General features: G+C 38.6%; 1 protein-coding gene and 1 long non-coding RNA gene across 27 annotated transcripts in view; one reads left to right on the top strand and one right to left on the bottom strand.

Moving 5' to 3' along the window:
• Positions 1-23,112, top strand: part of camk2d1 (calcium/calmodulin-dependent protein kinase (CaM kinase) II delta 1) — a 99,188-nt gene that overhangs the window by 25,402 nt on the left and 50,674 nt on the right. For all 26 annotated transcript variants that reach the window (XM_051429024.1, XM_051429032.1, XM_051429021.1 and 23 more), the window contains exon 3: positions 17,935-17,994. In XM_051429024.1, coding sequence (XP_051284984.1) covers positions 17,935-17,994 — 60 coding nt within the window. The remainder of the gene's footprint in view (positions 1-17,934; positions 17,995-23,112) is intronic.
• LOC127379446 (uncharacterized) overlaps positions 1-23,112 on the bottom strand; it is a 149,073-nt gene that overhangs the window by 94,662 nt on the left and 31,299 nt on the right. The gene's annotated exons all lie outside the window — the stretch shown is intronic.

The following is a 23,112-nucleotide window of genomic DNA, read 5'->3' as shown; positions in this document are numbered from 1 at the left end:
AATTTTTGGTTTGGTCTTTCAAAAAAGAGAATTAAAAAATGTGTTGCGAGGGAGCAGAGCAGCGTTTAAATCACCTAAAGGTCTGACATCAGTGCTGTTCAAACCACCTGCCAACATTTTCTTTCTCTAACACCCTCAGTATCTCTCCAGCCTGTGTGTAATCTCAGGTCAGCAGTGTCAAGAGGCTGAGGCGCTCCCCTGCAACCACTCACGCATATTAAAACTGGCATTGTTAAGAGGATACACTGATAAGATCAAAACAGTTTACCTTTTTAAGGGGACTAAAGAATAATGGCAGACATTTTGAATGAATCAAGCTCTATTCATTATTTTCTGAAGTTTAGTATCAAACCTCATTTATGACAAGAAAACCCGGGAAACTTGGGTATAGAGAAAATTATATTTTTTTAAATCAACCCTTACATGGAAAGGATGAAAAATGGTAATAGTGTCTGTGATTTTACTATTCAATATCACAGTGACTTCATATAGTTTTTGTAATGGATCATTATTGTCAATTTCATTGTCAGTGATTATAAAGTGGATAATATTCCTTGTTAACTGTTATTGGTGCTGTAGTTACAATTGATTACCACTTTGTTTTTGTGAGACCTCCATTGATGATGTGTCCATGCTGTTGTTGCCATTGCTTGTCCGACTCATTGCCAGACTTAGTCCTCCACTTTGGTGTCACGAAACTTTTGAATTCCCTTCTTATCTGTTTTATCTCAGAGCTCTTGCTCTTTTCCAGTGGCAGATTAGAGGAAGAAGAGGGGATTTAAGGGTCGGCCCTTTTCAGTGGGCACTCAGCCTGAGAGGAAGGAGTGAGGGATTTTCCGAGCCCCCTCCATTTTTATGCTCCACTGTCAGCACCACAAGCTGCAGGCAGGCTGTCAGTGAATTGACTTTACAGTGAAGATATGTTCCTGTTAACACAGCAAAGGTTTATTTGCTTCAAGAAATGAATTTTTTGTGACTGACATTTTTGAACTTTTTAAATTTCTTCCCGTCGGGGAAGTGATTGGCGGTCTGACCACAGCAGCGTAGCAGAAACAGCAGGCTGGTAGTCAGATTCTCTGTGTCTGCTGGAGCTTTTACAGTCACTACAAGCAAAACTAGTATAATCTGCTGTGAATGATGTGTCTCGATCAGTATACATTTGAAATTGAGCGCAGTGGTTTCACAAGCGGAGGCTGGGGGAGGCTGGCCGCCCCCCTCTGATTAGAGGGCATTAACACAGCCCCAAATGGTCGACTCTATGTAAGCATTGGACAAACAAGATTCAGGGTGATTTTAAAACAGTAGAGGGGATGTAGAGCTATTTTTAACCCTAAAAATGCAGATTTTTAATAAACTTACTACTAATGTCATTTTTTACACCAGCATTGATGTGTTTCATCCCAGTATAGTCCTATAAGTCAATTTACAACTCAGAAAAAAAGTTTTAGGGTAAAATTAGTGAGAGGAAATATTCATATGCCTTTAAAGCACCCTTCATTTTGGTTCGTAATAGTACCCCAGTAATGTAAATTTAGATTTTCTAAGACCAGACAGAAATGGCAGGCGGCTGGGCAGAACTGTAGATAAACATATCCTTTGCATTGATAGACAGACAGACAGAAAAGACAGATAGGCTTGTTGTGCTTCACTGGCTTTCAGCTCCATCCGCCCCTCCATCTCCACTCTCTAGAGAGCAGAAAGCAAAGAAGTGTAAAGAGAGAACAGGCCTGAATGGGGGGTTGTCGAGTTGGAACAAAGTGGGAACATTTGCTATAAATATTTCGTAGCTCGGAAGGAAGCGCTGTAAACAGGTAGAGATGGAAAGGGTGTGTTTGGCCTCCGAAGCACCAGTAAGTACGCCTCCAGCCACCTGTTTTTATTCACGTTTTTAACGCCGACATACAAAAAAATCAACCTGACAGGAAACACTAGAAATCTGAAAGCTGCTCTGCTCACCTTTCTGACTCCTGCGTCGTCTTTCTGCATCTGGTGACTCCCATCACTACTTCTGTCATTTTATTTTGACTCAGCTGACACTCCCTTTAGTTTCTTTCCTCACAAGATAAAAACTCAATATGTTCACCTCAAACTCTCTCTCTGTTCCTGCACCTGCCCTCCTCTCTCCCTCCAGCTGAGCTTGATTCTCATGCCTTACACATCAGCCTATTTTTGGCTTTCACGTATATTAAACAAACAGATTTTTTCTCAGTAGCTCTCTCTATCTGCCATTGAGAAAAACTCTAAAGGCTTTAGCTCCATTGCTGTATGTGTGTCATAAAGCAGTTTAAAAGATTTCCAGTCAAATTTGATTTAAATTTGAGATGTTTTTAGAATCTGTTTAAGGTCAGAGGCCAGCTCCTGAGTCTGGTTCAAGGTCCACAGTCATCCTGGGAAGAACAAACTGATCTTGCCAAGCCCTTTTATCATTTACTGGTATCTCTGTAGCATTTAAATTATAAGCTATTCCTTTTTGAAGATGAACTGTGGTCTTTTAAGAGTTAAAAACGAATATTTGTTACTACCAAACTGGCTTTGGTGAAATTCCAGTTGTTTTTACTGTTATATTGTGAAGAATCAAAATAGTCTTTGGCCTTGGTCAATGCCAGTGGCACCTTTTTTTTTAAATTCTTTTTTGTATTTGTGAGGTATTCATTTTGATTTTATGGCATCTCTGCTTTGGTGGCCAACATTTAGTTGGTTCATTGAGAATTTGGAGTAAACAGCATTTAATTTCCCAAGGTGCGTAATGTCATAACTCTCAAACCCACACGCTCACATTCATCAACAACTAAAGTGTTTTATTGTTGATGACGGGTCGAGATTTACAGCCCTGAGGATCAATACAGTCATTAACCTACTCAAGCCATGCTCTCACGGGACAAATGGGAAATCGATGCAGTTAGAGTCCAGTATGGACGACGGAGCTGGATGAATGAGGAAGGCATTCTAAGTGGAAGCATTGCCCTTCTTCTGTCAATGACATCCATATCCTGATGTGACACCATGCTGCTAATACTGACATACTGTACTGCTCCTTATAGTGAAGACTATGACATCGGTCACCCTGCTGCTTGAATTCCTTACTTAACTGAATGGTTAAAGTGGCAAAGTACAAATGGCTTCTTATTCTCACACACCAAAAATATATAGACATAATAAATGTATAGACAATCCCTCTCAATCGTCACTTACGACCCACTAGAAGTGTGGCGGTGTCTGTATAGTCTCTTGTTATATTGCTAAATGTAGCGATGATGTGTGTGTCTGACCAATGACACAGCTGAACTACATACACAGCGGAGCAGCACAGCGGACGTGGCTTTGGCTGCATTCACACAAAATCCAGCAATGTGGCTCCTTCCCGCAGGGTTGTGCGGTTTATGCCTTTAAAGACTGGTTAAATCTTTGTGCTGTAGCACTGAAAAGGTTAACGTAAGATTTCAGTACACAGCTGTCCTACTTCTCAACCTAAAGCAGAAGTTGAGCCTTCATGACCTTGCCTTGTGATGTCTATGTAAAGGCCATGGTAACATTCTACTTGAGAGTTTTCAAAATGTGTTTGACAGAGAAAACTCGAGGGAGGTAATTTAACAAAAGAAAGAAAATGTATTTTTTCACTTTGCTGAGTGCAACCAACAGGGAGCCTTTCAGGATGGTGTTTCAGGAAGCAGTGAATTATTTAGCCGTGAAATAGTCCTAATTATCTTGTTAACCTCTATTTGTAGCACTTTTCAAAATGAACTTCCCATATGTACTTATGTGGACTAAAAATGAGCAATTGATAAAACAATGCAGGAAAGTCAGCAGTTGAATCATATAAACTGATACAAACTGAATTGTTGCATTCATTGGGATGCAGCATATAGAATATGAAAAAGTTAAAGCACAGAGGGCATAGGCCACATTATGGCATTTTGACTGTTTTCTCAGGTCTCAGCAATTAATTGAGATTGATTAAGTGTACAATGTTTAATTACTGATAGAAATGAAGGCCAAAAATAATTTAAGTTGTAAGATAAGATATGACAGGACCCAACTTTAGTCATCCCAGGAATGTTAATTATAATCAATTATAATTACAAATGATTGTGGAATACATTAATTGAAGCACTGCATACTGGTTATAAATGATAAACTGGAGAAAAACATGTAAATGTGTGGTGCATCACACTGCAAGTAGCAGATATGACAGAAACTGTAGGAATAGGAGTTAACAGCAGTGTATTGAGTCACAGGAATATGATGATAGTAAACATTTTCAATGTATAGTGTCCAGCAGTGAGAAAAACAGGAAGTAACAAACCAGAACTTTCCCTTCAAGTTACACTGAAAAAAATTAATATAAAGGAAAACTAATAAAACAAATGGTTGCATTCATAGTAATACAGTGAAAAAGACAAAGCATCATCAAGGCAATGGTATCAAACTGAACAACACAAACTCACGACTGTCATTTCTACTCTGCATAAAGTAATGAGACTGTTGTGTCAAAGCAGTTTAGGATTAGATAGGGAAACCTTGCATATGCACTCATTTTGAAACCGCCTTTCCCTTTGAGTAGTAGTTCCCCATCTACTCTATTAGAGGCAAGTTGTTTTGTGAAGCCACAGTCCACCAAAGTGTCCACTAAAACCAGCGAGATGCTGCAACTCAGTTTTGCACTGCCCTGTTTTTTAATGCTCCTGATTGTGCATCAGACCAATGCAGACTTCCACTCCCTTACAGACATGTGCCACATCAGAGCTTCTGCATGAAGCCACACTTGTCTGTGCACAGGTGACTGAGATGAGCTGTGAGCCACTCTGAGGTGAAAGGCAGATGAAGAGCTGTTAAAACAGTTTGACACCTCAGCTCAATCAGCCTGCTCCTGGTTTGAGTCTCACTAAATAAAGGGTGCAGGCCTGTACATCTGCACTGAACACTGAAATCTGGTTGGAAAGAAAACAACTCTTTTTGAAATGTTGGTGCTTTGGCACAATAACAGTCACTTTGTGTTGTAAAAATGTCAGACCAAGGTGCTTATTTGGGCTAATTGGCAATCTGGCAATATATGTGTCACAATACAGGGGTTACAATTCAGTATATTGCGATATATGGTCATACTGTAAGCAGGGCAATATATTGCAATTTCTAAAAAAAATCTAATCCCAGGAAAATGGTCATAGTATTAAGTGTTAGTAGTAGTATTTTATTACACCCACAGTGCTTATACAGACATGAGACCGATGTGTTGAATTGATATGAAAATAGTCAACGTGAGTCATGAGTATCTCTCTACTGGAGAAAACAAAACTTCTGTACCATGACTGTAGTTTTGATAAAACCTGCCGTAATTACATAAAAAGTCCTTTTTATTTCTAAATGATCAAGAGAATACAGCCTTGGTTTTTCATGCTCACTGATTCAAAAGATATAATAAGTTAGGCTGCCATGCCAAGCAAAACAAAGATCAGTATCTGCATCAAAATGTTAATACTCAGAAGAGTCAGAAATCATGATGATACTGTCAACTTTGACATTGTATTTTAACACCAACTGTTTCCTCAAAGAGTTTGATAGATTTAAATCAGAAAAAATTGACTAAACAGAGTCAGATTTGTAAAGTTGTCATCTACACTTAACATTTAACTCTTAAATTATTAACAATAATGTTTTTTTCAACATTAAAATCCTTAAAAAGTGATCTACTCCTTCTACCTCATTAAAATTTCCAGAATCTCTGAATATCAAATGTTTTCCTGCTGGACACAAGATGTCTCCTACTTCACTGTAAAGTCCATTCTCAGTGGATGTGCACTGGTGGCTTTGCTGGCTCACTGGTGGACTGTCTATTTGTGATGTCATGCTTGGAATAATGCTGATATGTGAGTACAGAGAACCTTTAAATTTTCTTGTTCCTACAGTGTGATGTTTGAATACATCATATATACATACAGATTTGTGACTGTAAACTCTACAAAAAGTTGTCTTCAAACTGGAAAAGAGAGCAAAATAGGTTCATTTTTAGAGTTTTCTTTCTTCTGTTGATCACACATTTAAAGACATGGTGAAATCCCATGAAGAATGAACAAATGACCCAGAAACCAGCTGGTCTGTCCGGCCTCCCCACTTTTCTCTCTTAGTCTAACAGCTGGGCCTGTCCACTTCCTGTTTACACTACATTGACTTCATCACATGAGCAGTCTAAGCCATCAGCACACACGCTGTAAACTGCAATCTGGCTATTAGTATTTTTAAACCCTGTTTGAAAGCGACAGCCCGTCAGCGCACTACATAAACTACAGGCTTTCTGCACTTTATTACAGTCAATATGAAATCCATGCCTTAGAGGACTTTCTGCCACCAATGTTGATCTCTGCACTCAGCCATTACTTAACCTCTTGAGTGCCTTCTCCTCAGACGCACATCCTGCCACACTTCAGTTCATCAAAACTGAGAGAAGATAGTGAGGATGGACCAAGTGCGTAGCGCGCGTCAGGACGCTGTCAGATGTGGTATTGTGATGGATGTCTCACTGACTGCTCATGCTGGCGTCTGAACGTCTGGCTGGCAGTGATAGCAGGCAGCCCGCTGACAGCAGTTTCCCCTCCGGCAGAGCCACCTGCCTGCCCACGCACTGACTTGTCATATCAACCCACCACCACAGCCTGACTGGCCGGGGGGAAAGTGTGCCGGGGGGGCACACAGTCAAAGCAGCTTGGAGAGAGAGCATGGAGCTTAGCATGCTGGAGTGTAATACTGGTCTGGCAGTGTATTGTGTCCACTGAGAGGGCCTCTTTCTGCCTCACAGCGCTGTAACAATGTCTGTCAAAGTGTAGATGACTATAGACAACAGAACAAACTATAAACTATATACACATTTCAGTCGGTATCCAAAGGTATTGACGTTCAATACTCAGCCCATTGAAAACTATATTGAACTATATTTAAATAGTTACCATTTGGCATTTCAGATATGACGTATTGATTCATTTCTTTCTCTACTCACTAATGGATACTTGTATGGATGGATACCTAGTGGCTGCTCATGAGCACTACTGCTGTTGAAACTGTATTTGTGTACTGTTTTACACTGTGTTGCCAGAATGCAAATTTCCATTTCATGTAATGTAATGTAATGGACAATAAAGTTTCTTTTCTTATCTTACCTTACCTGAGTACAAAGATGTATATGCATTATTAGGTTGGTTGGTAGAGCGCACACACAACTAATCTCTCAGGTTCATACTTGTTCTCTTAATTGGCGTAGTGAGAGTATACAGTATTGGCTTAGTGTTTTATTTATTTGCCCTATCATCAGTCCCTCCAGAATAATTCAATGCATAATCAGCCAAAGTCCGCATATTTTTGTGGGGGCCGCATTTTTTCAAATACGCCGCACTTTCTTCGCCTAAATTGCCGATTTCCGTGCAAAATATGCGGGGCTTGCAGAAAAGTCACATATATACGGAACCCCTAAAGGGACATGGGGAAAAAAAAAAATGAATCGTTTCTAGTGCGTACTAGATACTATCTTGTGAGCACTAGATAGTATCATGTGTTGTGGAGAATCAACACATGGCTCATTTGAATATTAAAATTAGCCATGTGTTGATAGGTCAGACACGAAAATGTAACCAATAAAATTACTTATTTTGACACACATTTTAAGCCAATAAGTATTAAACTAACAAGGTAATGTGTCAAAAGGCGGACCGTTTTTGTTTTCTCAAAAGTAGGACAAATGAGTGTCCGGCTGCAGGACAGGGCATTTAAATGCGGACTGTAACAAAAAAGGTTACAGATTAGTTTACATTTATTTTTTAGTTACAGACAAATTAGTTTAATTCTCTTTTGAATATTAAAATTAGCCATGTGTTGACTATCGCCACTAGATAGTATCTAGTGCTCACTATATAGTATCTAGTGCTCACTATATAGTACTAGATAGTATCTAGTGCTCACAAGATAGTACTAGATAGGGATCTAGTGTGCACAAGATAGTATCTAGTGCTCACTATATAGTACTAGATAGGGATTTAGTGTGCACAAGATAGTATCTAGTGCTCACTATATAGTACTAGATAGTATCTAATGCTCATTAGATGGGGATCTAGTGCGCACAAGATAGTATCTAGTGCACACTAGAAACGTTTAATTTTTTTTTTTTCCCCCCATGTCCCTTTAGGGGCTCTGTACATATATCTTAGCAGAAAGAAAAAGAAAAAAAATTTTTAGTTTACTCAAGAGCAGCCATTTTCCCCTGTTGCCATGGGAACGTTATGAAGTGACGTTATGAAGTGACGTTATGAAGTGATAAAGTAATTATGCGATGTGAACATCATCCAAAAGCTGCAAACCCCCGCGATGAAAACCTTACAGTTGTAAGTATATTAGTAGTATGTAAATTTACGTTACGGTAAGAGATTGCACTTTGTGCATTGGAAGCACTTATTTTAACAGAAGATGTCTGTTTGGTATAGCTACCTCTGTAAAACAGGAAGCACACATTTTTTTAGCACAGTATTTTTTTATATTTTATTTATTCATTTTTACAGAAGTTGTAGCATATTCCTTTTGTAAAGCTACAGAACTTGTTTGACTCATCAATGTTTTGTAAGTTTGAGCCATGTGTTTATTGAGGTCTGAAATAAAACAAGATGAGAACTTAAATATTCCCAGCACTTTCTGTGATGTAGTATGCTTGCTTATCATAGGACGTAATAAGAAATGACTCTTTACATTAAGGTAGTAGCCTAGTGAGAACAGGGTGTTGGAGGAAGCACTTTTTTTTCTCTTTTTCATTTAATCGCAATTTTTGCAAGTTCCCGCAATTTCATCGAATAAAATTGCATAATATCTTGCATATTCCATTGCATTTTTTAAGAAAATGTGCCGCGTAATCTGCATTTTTCTGGAAGGACTGTATTATGTTTGCTGCATCCCATTGCTGGATAACCAATTGCCCCACTGGTGACAAATTATGTTATTGATTGTTGTAAAGAGCTCCTCTTGTTTCTGTTGACTATAATCACAGTAGTGGTAATAATTTGTGAAAATCACATTTAGTTTGTCCCTTTAGTCCTTCTGGCAATTCCAGAGTTCGTTGTAGATTTCTTGCTCACCAGAGTTGTGAGTATCTAGTAGGGTTAGGAGAGACATGATACAATTTTACAATCAGCAATTGCCATGTGTGTCGCCCAAGGATGTGTCTATAGGGTGGTCCTGGAGTGGCACTGGCCATCCCTGAAATCTGATTGGCCACCACAAATGCCATGATACTGGTATCATATGAAGCCAGATGACCATTGCATCCATTGGTACCAACCACGCAACCTTTTTTTTTTTTTTTTTTTTTTTTTTTTTTTTTTTTTTTTTTTTTTTTTTTTTTTTTTTTTTTTTTTTTTTAATAATTTTTTTTTTTTTTTTTTTTTTTTTTTTTTTTTTTTTTTTTTTAAAATTTTTTTTTTTTTTTTTTTTTTTTTTTTTTTTTTTTTTTTTTATTTTTTTTTAAAAAATTTTTATATTCTTATAATAAAAAAAAAATTAAAGGTTATTTTTTGGTTTTTTCACAAAATTTTTTTTTTTTTTATAAATTTTTTTTTGTAATAAATTGAAACATAATTTGTTTATTTATTTTGTCATGTGCTTATTCCTACCAAAAAGTTACGGCAAGATCTTAGTCATTCACTCACAACTTGTACATTTCTAAGCCAGCATACATGTCACTGAATATCAGTGTGTTCGGCCGCCACTCCTCAGCCTCTCAGTTCTCTCACTCCTTTTTCATTCCAGTCACCTTTTCCAAGCCTGTCTCCCTCCTTACTTCCCTCTCCATCCCAGCACATACTCTGAATGGTAGTCACACCTGCTCTTTGCTCTTGCCCACAGCAGCATCAGTCCGTCTATCCCTCTGTGTGTGTTTGAGCGTGTGCATGTGCTGTGGTTTTCAGGTTATTTTTAGCCTCTTATACATCCAACCAGCCACACATGTCTGTCTGATAAACTGATATACAGTTCTTACATTCAGATAAATTTAGTCAGGCAGCAGACATGCCAAGACATGTGGAAGATGAAGCTGTCTCACACATACAGTACAGTTGAGTTATCATTCAGAGAAAGCTCACTGCTGCTTTTGAATGTGTGGTTTTTAGATATTGACTCATGTAGCATTTTACATGTTTTATTGCATTACTTTTCCTGCCCTTGTTAAAATCTTACCATAATGGTGACATCAGCTGTCTGATGGCTGCCGTCAGAGTTAAGTGTGTGGGCTGGACTGCTTTGTGTGGTCTCTGAGTTGATGCAGTGGCCAGGCTCTGGCTAGAAGGTCCCCTGTGGCTTAAAGTGGGCCAGAGACATTGGGCTACAACTGTGTGTGTGTGTGTGTGTGTGTGTGTGTGTGTGTGCGTGTGCGTGCATGCGTGTGAATGCGTTGCTGTATGGCTGGATTTGGCTTGGGGAAGCCCAGACTAAGATGATAGAGTTGAATATGATCTGAATTCTAAGCAGGACAGACAGATACACTTGGGATAGACAGGAGCAGTGGGTGGATAGAGACCTTGACAGTTATTGGTGTGGGTAGACTGGTGGGGAGGGGTGAAGCTGGTATCATTTTAACATATTTATTATTTTTTTTAAATATGCTGAATTACTTGAAGCTCTCTGGTCAGACTACTTTGACACATGATCAGTGGTATCTCATACCACTGATCATGTGTAGAGTAGGGCTACAACTATATGATTATTCATTAGATTCATTATCAATTAATCTGTCGTTCAGTTTCTTGATTAATAAATTAGTTATTTGATCCATAAATTGCTCTTGTTTTGTCCGCAACCCAAAGATGTACAGTTTACTGTCAGAAAATATTCACATTTGAGAAGCCGGAATCAGAGAATTTGGATATTTCTTCTGAAGAAATTACTCAAAACAGTTAATTATCAAAATGGTTGCTGATTATTTCAATATTTCACAACTAAACATTTCTTTTGCAGCTTTTAGCATAGAGGCATAGTTTAGCATTGGTTTATGGCAGCAAAGCGAGCCATGTACCAGAAAACTCATTTGTACATTAAAGAAGGCACCGGAAGTTATCCTCTGTAGAGAAAATAACAGGCGATGACACCATGATCAAGAAAGGTTTGGGAGCTTGAAACCATCTTTGTCTTCACTGTCCATCACAGGTCCCCATAAGGTTCTGTCACTGATAGCTGGTAACTTGTTCGTTGCACATTAATGGATACCACAAACAACACTGAAGGTGAAAATGATTGAACTTTGTAGATACCGGTCGTATAGGAACTGGTGCCATATTGGCACCTGGTTTTGGTACCCAACCATCGATTTGATACCATTAAAAGTTTACCCATCTTTGATCTGATTTGTGCCTTTGTTGAACTATAAAGATCAGAAATAAATACAGTATTTTCTTTTCTAAGAATGCTAGCTGTCAGAAATTGACAATGTGTCTCCTGGATAAAGGGAAAGAAACATTACACAAACCTAACTTCTGACTTGAAGCATTCAGTGAGGATCAACATAGCAGTGACTCAATGTGCTCCCAGCTAACTGGTGGAAACACAACCCTGTGACACACACAGGCAGTCACTCTCTGTGTTATGAAAACACAGTTGAGGCATCTAGTAAGTGTGTTCTCTCCTTTTGCCCTCAACTTGACACATGAACACATGAAGGCTCATGCACACATAGAAGATCCTAGATAGCTACAGCTAATTGCATTTTGACAGGGCCCTCTTATTACCGGCCTCCAATTACACCCACACCCGAGAGTCTCCAGTTGCATCTGCAGCTCCAGCAGAGAATAAAGCCATGATGATTATGATTGCTAATGATGATCGTCAGCCCAGGCATCACAATAGACCGGTGAGACAGACCTACTACCCCTCTGTGGGGCTGCGCAGTGAGGATCGGCACATTGTCTGCAAAAAGCTTGTTTACATCCCTGAAGTTATTATGTTATTCATGAGCCGGTGTGCTCAGGTTTGTCTAAGGATGTGTGCTTGGGCTCCCTGCCGATCTTCAGAGGAAACCAGGATCAGTAGAGCGATGCTGAAAAGAGTTTTGTGATTGCTGTGTTTGAGCATGCCTAGTTTTGCCGTTCAAGGATAACCATTAAAGATGGAGTTTATAGAAAACTCTGTTGAAATGTTTTCTGAAGATTGCCTTCTTTGGGTTCTCCACCTCCAGGAACAGTTATTATATTCGCAAGTCTTTATTTTCCTACAAGATAGTTGTTTTTGTTATTTCCTGCTCGCTTCTCAGGGCCGAAAACCTGTGAAGGTCTTGATCATAGATGTTTTGCTGTTTCTTGTAAACATACGTTTCTTTCTCTTCCCGAAGCTTCGGACAGACCTCTGGTTGCACCTCGTAGTCCAGAAATCTTGTTAACTTGTATCCGTGCAGAAATATAATTCCAGCATCGTAATGTTTATTTGTACAGTAACATTAAAAACAAAGGAATGCTAATAGGTAGTCAAAGAAAACTGGATAGAGCGTTTAAGCCAGGAAATGAGAGGGGAGCTGTTGCCAAAGGGAATAAGAAAAGAAAATTAAGGCGTGTGTGTGTGTGTGTGTGTCGTTCACTCTCTCGGTCTCCTGGCACCAAACTCCATTACTCACCTATTATTTTAATAACAGCAGGTGAAAATGGTGAGAAATGACAGACCGTTGTTCCACATACTCAGTGGTCAAAGGTCAGGTCCTTTACTCTTCCTCCAGTTTTAAATGAGGTAATGTCAGGATAGCCTGATAATTTGTTTGCTCTGTGATGAGAATGTGACACTAGTGTGAGTGTGTGTGTGTGTGTGTGTGTGTGTGTGTGTGTGTGTGTGTGTGTGTGTGTGTGTGTGTGTGTGTGTGCACATTGAGGTATTATTTTTTAAGTGACTGAACCTGCGGTCTCTGGATGTGGAACCAGATGTGCTGCTTTACAGTACTGTGCGTGGAGGAAGCTCGTTTGATCAGTCGGCTGTATTGAAAATAGCTGCTGTCCTCGTTTTTAAAGGCCCGGTGACGAGCTCATCTGGGTTTTCTAAATGGGCCAGTTCCAGTGCGAAACACACCCAGGACTTGGATTTATGATTGAAAAGCATCTAGGGGTGTGTGGTCAAGCTTAGAACCCTGATGTTTGAGGGCTGACATCAAATATAGGCAACAGACGTTGTACCTGTGTGCTAATGTAAATGTAATGCTTAATCTTACACATTTTGACTGTGCATAAAGTCTGAGTACCATTACATAATCCACAGCTGTAGTTATTTGCAATATGAGAGGAAGTACAGTAAGTGAAGATGGAGAACTACACCAGTCTAAGTCAAATAAGTACAAAGATATTCAACTTACTATTTGACTCATAGTCGTCCTGCAGTTCTTATTGATAGAATTTTGCATAGACAACGTATGTAGAACAGGAATTGTGAAAAAATAGACATGATACTTCCATACTTTGCGAGCATGGCTCAGTTGATTAGTCTGATTCCTGGATTGGCTTCATGAATAAAAATGGAAGCTTTGTTTGTACATGCTGCTTGAATCAAACTTTGTGGAAGCTGAATAACAATTATATTTAATTTCCATTTAAAAAAAAAAAAAAAGCAATTCACTTTATTGCAAATATTGCAGAATAATTAAATAGTTTTAACTCTTCACTTTTTTACACCATACTTTAAGAAATATAAACATGTTTTTCTACAAAATCCTGTTTAATTTAACAAAAGCATTCTCAAATGATAAATATTTAAATACAAGCAGTGGCACAAGAACTAAAATAGTCAGAACTTTAAATGTATTTAAATGAGAAACTTCCTGAACAACAAATAAGCAAATTATACTACTACCAGAGATCAGTCAGGTTTCAGTACTTGACAGTCTTTAATACTAAAATAGATATTCTAATAGAACTATAGAGGTTCAATACCCAGCTCATCTGTTCACTTTGAATTTATATTCTTACCACAAAATGAATAGAACAGCACATTTTCATTTATATAGTAAAGGATGCATCTAATTCACTGTCAGGTATCTAAATGTTACATTACCATACAGACAGTGAAGATGGTGAAGGAAAAGATCAGCTGTCTTGTGGTTGGAGATGATGAGTGAGCGCCACTCATGCTGTAAATCCTGTTATGTCACAGATTAGCAGCGTGCCATGCCGCTGATGTAAAGGATGATGTGGAGAAAGGGAGAGAAGTGGATGTTCACCCGGTAACCATGAGGATTACGGCCCCTGTAAAAGCACATCCCATTGGTCTCATTAGAATTAGACACTTGTAAACCGAAGCACCATTGGAGATGGTGTGATCGCATCTGGTTGGAACCAAAATGGGATTACAAGGGAGCAGAAGCCTCTCCATTGGTGCTAGTTGAGCTCACACGCACTGCTTATTGGAGAACCAAATGTTAAATTTACATGGTAGTTTACTAATAATAGTCATATATAGCCTACTTTATATTTCATAGTGGAGAACTTTAGATGGGCAACAGGAGCCACACCCATTTTCACTGATACAGTCTCAAACACAGGACAAACATAAAGGAAATAAAGTGAAGCGATATTTAGCTGCTGAAGTCACCTCTGTCAGACCCCTGCAACTCCGCTTGTACACAACACTCGCTCTCCTGCTTTCCTTCCCTCCCTTCTCTTTTGATTTCAATCTTCTCTGCACCCATTATTTAAACAGCTCCCCCTGCTTGATATACTGCAGCACTGCAGACCTAAATAAACTAACATGGTCTCTGAAATACTATTATTGTAACATTGAGAGCAAACAATAGAAGCAAAAAATTTAAAAGAAAGAAAAGAAGACAAAGAAGAAGAAAACCATACAATAAATGTAAAAGAAAACATCAAATGGCAAAAACCAAAAACACATGTACATCATGTATTAAACAAAATATAAACCCTAAATAGACACAACAGCAAGGCCTTTGGTCTGTGGTAGTTGATATTGTGGTAGGACAGTGGCTGCCGATGTCAAATTGTAATTGTGACCTGATGTTGGTGCTAGATGAAAATTAAAGGGGTCGCCAAAGTTTTTTGCATTTCCTCACGACATGAAAATGAACGTTTATAGCAAATTTCATCAAATTTAGACCAATTCAGTAGTAGATATTTCACTTGAACTTAAAGATTTCAACCTTATGGTGGCGCAAGAGGAAAAGTCAGTGTATCATGAAAGTCATTAGGGATCATTCTCTTGGGACCACGAATGTCGGAATATACTTCATGACAATCCACCCAGTAGTTGTTATTTCACTCTACACTCCGTTCCATTAAAAAGGAAGAGATTTGGGTGGTGTGAAAATGGCTTGGTTATGATTAGATCTACCTTAAACCACTATAGTATGGAATATACATTTTATCACTCTCATGAATATAATTATTGTAAATATATCCTGCATTATTATGATATTTTAAGGCAGCATCCTTCACCTTACATCTTAGCTTGATCCTCATAGAGAGACATCTTGAATATGGCTGTGTCAGGCCCACTTATGATCCATGGTGGTGAATAATACATACTTTAACAAGAGCGCTTTTTTAAATATTCAACAGTCTTTTGGGTAACTTAGTTTCCATTTATTGAACATCCTCACAGCCTCTTCATTTGAATAGCAAATTGGCTGAATTGAAGATGACCCCAGTGACACCTCTTAGATGTAGCTCACAGTTTTGCACTCCATTGTTTCCTTTTTTTTGTTTTCTATTGCCATAGTATCTAAGTGATCTGTGATAAAAATCGACCTGTCTTCTGCATTCATTTGTACACAATTACTTCTATCAACCTTTTCTCTGTGAGATGACACTTAAATCTGGATGTTTTTAAAGGTTATCTCAAATGTGATAACAGTGAAAAGTTTTAATGCCAGTAAAAACAGTGCCCGTGAACAGCGTTTGATCTCTAGGACGCATAGAGACATGATGAGAGATAATGTTAATTTAGTATTTAGTTATATAATTGTCCATTCTAGGGGAGAAATAGTAACTCTTTGATGACTTGAGGTATTCTTCAGAAAAGTCTGCTATTAGTTCTGATCTACAATCTCTGTAAAACCGAAATACTGCTATTGTCTGATAACAATAATGGCCACATGCACATGGAGCAGAACCTGTTCTTTATGGCAGGTGAAAACTGTGTTGGAAGGAAATAGAACATGTACTAGAAACCCTCCAGTGTATGAGTGTACTTCTCTGAAGAGCAACTCCCATAAGTGGACGTTAACATTTATATACTTCACATTCTAAGAATGAGGCCTATCCACAGTGAGTCCAATAAAAGACAGACATGAAGACCTAAAAATATATGAAAATCAAGTAGTTAATGGGAGGGATGTTCAGTCTTTGCCTTCAGGGCCTGCTTTCACAAAGACAGACACTGACTGTGGCTGAGACACAACTACAACTACAGCTGCAGCTCCTGTAGTCGTAGTAATAGTACAGCGGCAACAGAAAAAAAGTCATATTTTTTAAACAAAAATGCAGAACATTCCCGAACTTCCAGCTTCTCTTGGTTGACAATAAACTGGATATCTTTGGGGTTTGGACATTTGAATAGTAACCCAATATCGACATAGATTTTTCTGGAGCTCTCAGTTGCATCATTGCTGTCTTTATCAGTTGATAAAGTTGTCATGCAGATTGATCTTCTGACGTGCAAGCTAACTAGTTGTTACAATTTCATCCATAAAACCTTAAGGACTTCTTGTCCATGATGGTTTGAAGTTTAGCATTAAAGCTCTGTCTTGTCTTTGGAAATTGTAGAAATTGTCTTTTTTAACTTTGCTGATGAAATGTGATTCAGTTGAAAGACTAGTGAACTGATCACAAGTTGGGATTATTTTCTAAAAGTACTATTTTCAAGATAAAATGTGAACTTCATGATTAAAATAATAATTTTCGTTTAAGCAGGGAAACTAGTGATGTCATAAAAAATAATGTGAAAAATAATGCTCATATAATATTGCTGTTCTCCTATGTCGTGTTTTGGTTTTATGGTGCTAAAATCATTTTCTGCAGTATTCTTTGTTACTTTCATCAAAGTGGATTTCATTAGCCATATTTCCATCAACATATTTTTCTGAAGAAGAGTTAATGTGCTTTTATGTGAGATGGAATTTTTTTTTCTGATGTACTGAACATTTAAGTGTTATCATGTGACCGATGAGCTCTTTCTGCTCTGACAGTCTCCTCATTGCTCCCATGGTGCTGTAATACATCAATGGTTGCTGCACACAGATTCTTTTGCAGATTTACTCAAAATCAGGTTAAAATGTGCGATACATTTGGATGGAAACAGCTCATGTCATATAGTCTTTCTTTTACATCTGCTTCTTAAACATGTTAAATCACAGATGGCTCTGCCACAATGGTGAATTAGCAAAGCTCAGTTATTACCAGCCATTTTTTTTACTTGGGGTTTGTGATTGAAGGTTGAAGGTCTTTCTGTCCTGAGGTTTGACTTGTTCTTCCTCTTTGTCAGGACTTTGTCCTTTATTTAATTGAATATACACTGTTTAGAGGCTTGTAGATATGTTTAAAATAATTTCTACCTGAAAATGAACTGCCACTCTATCACGCATTCTTAGTCACCATTCTTCTTCAGTACAGTAAAAGTGACTTTATATAAAAGAGCATGAAGCTTTAATAGAGCAGGGAATCGACAGACTCGCCATGCAGGTTTGACCAGCTAACACGTACTGTATTACTGTTAAAACTGTAGATGTGCCAGGGTTTTGTTTGAATTCATCTCCTATCTACAATATGCAGCAGTGTCTCATGACTGTTGATTTTACTGCTTATTTGTTCCCATCAGCAGGGACACAACGGAGGGAGAGGTGGGCAGTGTTTAATCTCTGTAGTGACGTTTGAAGAATTTCAGGATGTCTCAGCAGACACATGTGACAGATGTGTTGTCTTTCTGTCTCCACAGATCACCAGAAGTTGGAGCGAGAGGCCAGGATCTGCCGCCTGCTCAAGCATCCCAACATTGGTAACTAGTCCTTCAAGTATATGTGCTGTATCTCTTTCTTTCCAGTGTTATATATGATATATACTAATGTGCTTCAAAACATACAAAGGTTAGCCTGAAGACGGTTTGATATATGTATAGAACATCCATTAAATATTTATGCTGCACACTAGATTCACATGTTCCTCCTAAGTGCCTCTGACAGCATACAATACCTGCAAAGAAGCCAGAGCATATTTTCTTTTATACATAGCTATTTCTTCTTACACACAATGGCCATTTGATCATCAACCATATTTAGAAGTACACATGTTTGGCAATGTTCTGCTAACACATGCTCGTTTTGTCACTTTGGATGACATTGTGATGTCCTGCCAAGTCAAATTTGACAAATTTGTTTGTTAGTAGGACACTGACGAACACTGGCTCCAGATAGGGCTTTTCACAATTTTTCAACTGCCGTAGTTTCTGCTACGTAATTGAAACGGAAGGGTGAGGTAAGGGATTTGCAATTAGCAGCTTTAGGCATCTGAAAAGCCTTCAAACTTATACATCTGTTACTTAAAACCCTAACCCTAAGAGCTGGGTGATGCTTGAAATAAACAATTTTGTATGTCTTGCTGTCTGACTACGTGGAAGGCAAAAGTGTATGTAGCTGTATCGAACCGCCACACTCATAGGAGGCGGGTAAAAAGAAGAAAAAATTACTGAAAAAGAATGAAAAAAGCAAGCTTGAGAGAGAGGTTGAAACCCTGGCTCCTCTCTGACCTCCACACAGCTCCCCACTCACGCCATGAAGTGAGTGTGAATGTCGGATTGTTGGTTGCAGCAAGTTATTTTCAGAAGGAAAACCCAGAAGCCATTCATAGCTTCTTTATTAAATGAACTGGTTCAAACCCACTGTCCCAACATTCCAGTCATAGGTAGAGTGCTTGTGGCTACTCCACAATATAATATGGAAGAAATGACACATAACTTGAGGCTTTAGAGGAAGAAGTTCTTGAGAATGTGGAGCACTGCTATGTCAGTCATGATCCTTCCATCCTACCTTTTTTTTTTCCCCTCTTCTTTCTTTTGTGTCTCCAAATGGAAGGTGAATCCAATATGAGTGCATGAACAGATTTATGTCCCCACAGCTTGATTAATAGTTCCACTCCAAAGAGCACGGACATTCTTAACTGTATACTGTAAACAAGTGAGTTGTGCCTGAAGCCATATTGTTGTTGTTAGTATATTTTAATTATGCTATACTCTGGCTTGTGCAATGTCTATAAATAGAGCACATCTGCATACACAGCTCCCTTCCCCCCAACACCCAACACACACCCCCACACACCTCCCTCTCCCTTTTGCTTCGGGAGCCACAAAGGCCAAGAAACTATAATTACAGTAACGACTTCGGCACACACTGAAAACCAGCATTTATTTGTTGTTTGGTTCCTTTTCTTTTCTTTTAGTGAAAATGAGGGATGGAGGGTTGGGAGCGGCAAACAAATAGCGGATAGGTGGGTTATTTGGTTTGCTGGTCTATTGTCCTGCAGTCAGACATGTCACAGAAGAGGGTTTAGTTAAAATAAAGTTATTTCGTGTTTTGCCTTGTCTATTACCAGAATCAAACCAAGGCTTTATTCCACTGCAACATGGCAGCTTCACTTTTGACAGTGGCAGCTTTGATAGAAGGTAAGCTAACAGCCACAATAAAAGAGCTCATTAAGTAGATATTAGGTCCATTTCACATGGGGGCCAGTGGCTTGATATGACTAGCAGATAAAGATAGAACCATTTAGATCCCAACTGATATTGGATATTAAGGCTGATACTGATATCTGAGAGTAAATGGATGATGATGATGATGATGATACAGACGAACATCCACAGATTCCGATTCCAGTTTGTTGTCCTCGCGTATCTGGATATCTTCAGACCGGAACAGACTCGGTCCGGACTCGTTCAGTCTCAGTAATCCACAACAGTCAGTTTAGATGCACAGAACAGGACCGAACAGCTGGCAAAACCCGCTGCAGGTATAAAGCCGCTCGCGCCGCTGCAGGTATAGATCAGCGTGTTTCTTAAGGTGTGTCGTGGGGGTGGGCTCTGCAGTGATTGGCTCTGGTGCGCACGTGGCTATGGTGGCTATGGTTGACAATGCTAGCAGAATTTGTAAATCATTTATGAAATAATGTATTAACGGTATCTTTGTAGTCCAAACAAAGCCGACGTTGCACACCCTTAAACCACACAGCAGCTTTGTTGAAACTCTCAGGTCAGTCTGATCCTGATCTGCAGAGATATTTCAGGCACACACACACAGACACCCAGACAGACAGACAGAGATTTCTTGCTTTTATAGATAGATTATAGAGAGATATTGGCCATCAGCAGCTGTGCTCTCTAAATATCACAACATCATAACAGGTCCCAGGCAATAAGAAGTCAGCCTCTTGATCCATGTAGAAGACATGGAATAAAAGAAATGGCATGGTTGTTGTATCTCAGTGTAGGGTTACGTTTGGTTAGGACTGTAGATAGCAAGCTAATTAACATGCTCATGTGCGTAGTACTGCACTTTTGGGCTTGCGCTTAAGAAATATACGGTTTCTTATACTGGTTTTTATTAACATTTTGTCGGCGCCTATAACACACAGAGTGAACACTGGGTCTGGCGTTGAATCCATCACTGGAGATTCTCATTCACCTGCTCACAAATGTGCGCACACTCCCCCTCCTTATGAGACCGATCTGTCTCCCATCAGATAGTGATAGACCGGTAGCAGGTAGCGTTGCTCTCATTATCTATTCCATTCACACAGTATCCAGCTCTGGGAAAGCCCTCATTCCTTTAAGGTCGTCGTGGTGATAGATCTCTTAGATGTCAATCAGGAGACAAACTAGTGAAAACATCAGAGAATCCCCACAGGGCAGTCTTTCCCTTTTTTAATCTTTTCATCCATTATCTCATGCTCTGGCCAGTTTGTCTCTAATCTTTCTTGAGCACTGAAATTGTAATGAGCATCATTCTACTTCATATTCATTCAGCCAGACACAGTCACAGTACAATCAGGCTTTCACTGTTGGTTGAATTACCAGCGGACACCTTTTATTTTTCAGGGAAAATATTGAAACTAGCTGATGATGTAGTCCCTGCTGACCTGATAAGAAGCCAAACAAATATCAGTCATTGTGTGTTATTAAAACATAGAGCCAAAATCAACTGTAGCCGAGCTATCCATTGTACCTGTAAAAGCTGCATTATGGTGTCTCTAAATGGTAATTGATTATGTTTACCAACCTGACTGGTCTAGGTTTGGCTTTCAATAGCATTTCATTAAAGAATAAAAGATAAATAAGAAACTCTTATCAAATCCATAAAGGTTTATGGCTTTCCACAGTTTCAGCAACCACAGATAAAAATAAGCACAATACAAATGGCAGCCAAATGTTCACAACCTGCCAAAAAAGTATCTGCAGCTCTTTTGATAATGGATTTTAATCACTTTTCAAGCAAAAATTGCAACAATTTGCTTCTACCAGCTTCTTAAATGGCAGTGCTTTTCTGTGGTTTATATCACACTGTGTGCACAACTATTAGGCAAGTTGTATTCCTGAGGATTAATTTTATTTTTGAACAAATATAGTGCTCTCAGTCAATCCAAAATGTTAAAAAACCTCAAACCTGAGTATAATACAAAGGAATAGTGAGTTTTGGCTTTCTCAGGAGAATATCTGTGTGTACAATTATTAGGCAACTATTAGTGTGCAAAATTATTATGCAACTAAATGTACAACTACAATTTTCCCATCTCACTTGCTTATTTTTATTTATTAGAGTAAGAATAACAAATAAACAACTTGAAATTTACAAATAAAGCACATAAATTTCGACAAATATTCAGTGACCAATAAAGCCTACTAAATTACACTACATTTTATAGACAAATCTATTCAAGTCATTGCTGCAATACTTTGGCAATTCCCTTGTATTTCCAATAAATGTTTGGTGGAAAAAAGTATGCCTACACAGGTTTTCAGCATCAGTTTTTATTATCCCTCGGTAGTTTGAGGTTCTTTGTGAAATGAAGCAATGCTTTGGACCATATCTTCCTCTCCGCCATAATTCCTCCTTGTTTCCAGCAGCATAGGTGCATGAGTTTGATATCATTGTTCTCATCTACGGATGGTAATCAACTCAACTCGAACCGACTCTCGATTCCGATCCTTAGAATGAGAACAAATCCAGGTAGGCTATTTTATCATCTTGGAACCGAACTGAAAACTGAACCACTTATCAGTTTGAACCCTGGCTGGTCTATCATGCTTTGTATAAAAAGGATGATAAAGACAAAAGCTCTACATTGTCATGTTCTATTTTGGAATAATAGAATACTCACTTGCTGCAGTAGGACATTCGCTATATTTTGCTAGTTTTATTTTATCCTTGACTATCACTAATAAGTTGACTATACATTTCCATACAAATGTTGCCTTGTGCTATCTATCAATTATGGCTGCCTCTGTCAGGATGAAATGAGCATGTTCCAAAGCTGTCGAGAGGCTGGAATAGGCGTTCTTGCAGCCAGAAACCTTCCATAACCCCCGAGCTAATGCTATAGTAGGTACTCCAATCCTTGTCAGAGACATCATGTTGGTCTCAGTTTTGCCCCTTTGTCACTTCGCACCATGTCATTTCATGTCCATTAAGCAGTGAAGCTAATTGGCTCAGTGAAACCTCACCGCTGGCAGAGTTCTCACCTCTGTGCTGCCTTCTTGTTCAACAAAGTGAAAGCAACAGCCTTGCTTCCTGACATTCGTGTTCATTCAGAGCACCTGAGCTCTAAAAATAGAGTGATGTGCAATATCACAATATCTGCCACCAAATTCAAATGCAGAGGCACAGTGAGTTTGCATATGATGAACGTGGCTTGAAACAATGTTGTCTTGTACTAGTAGTATGTCTATCATGGTTTAATGGAGTTCTCTGTATATGGAGCTTGTAAGACATAAAACCCAAATTATAATCAGTGCTAAACACACTGTACCATGCTACATTCAAAAAGTTAAATTTAATGATATTTTCAGATTATTCTCTTATTATATATAATAATTTAATTATATTGGCATTTTTATATGCCGAACTACTAA

This window comes from Dicentrarchus labrax, unplaced genomic scaffold (genome assembly GCF_905237075.1).
Source record: "Dicentrarchus labrax unplaced genomic scaffold, dlabrax2021, whole genome shotgun sequence".
NCBI lineage: Eukaryota > Metazoa > Chordata > Actinopteri > Moronidae > Dicentrarchus > Dicentrarchus labrax.
The sequence above is the reverse complement of the archived record's forward strand: the minus strand, read 5'-3'. Positions and strand labels throughout refer to the sequence as shown.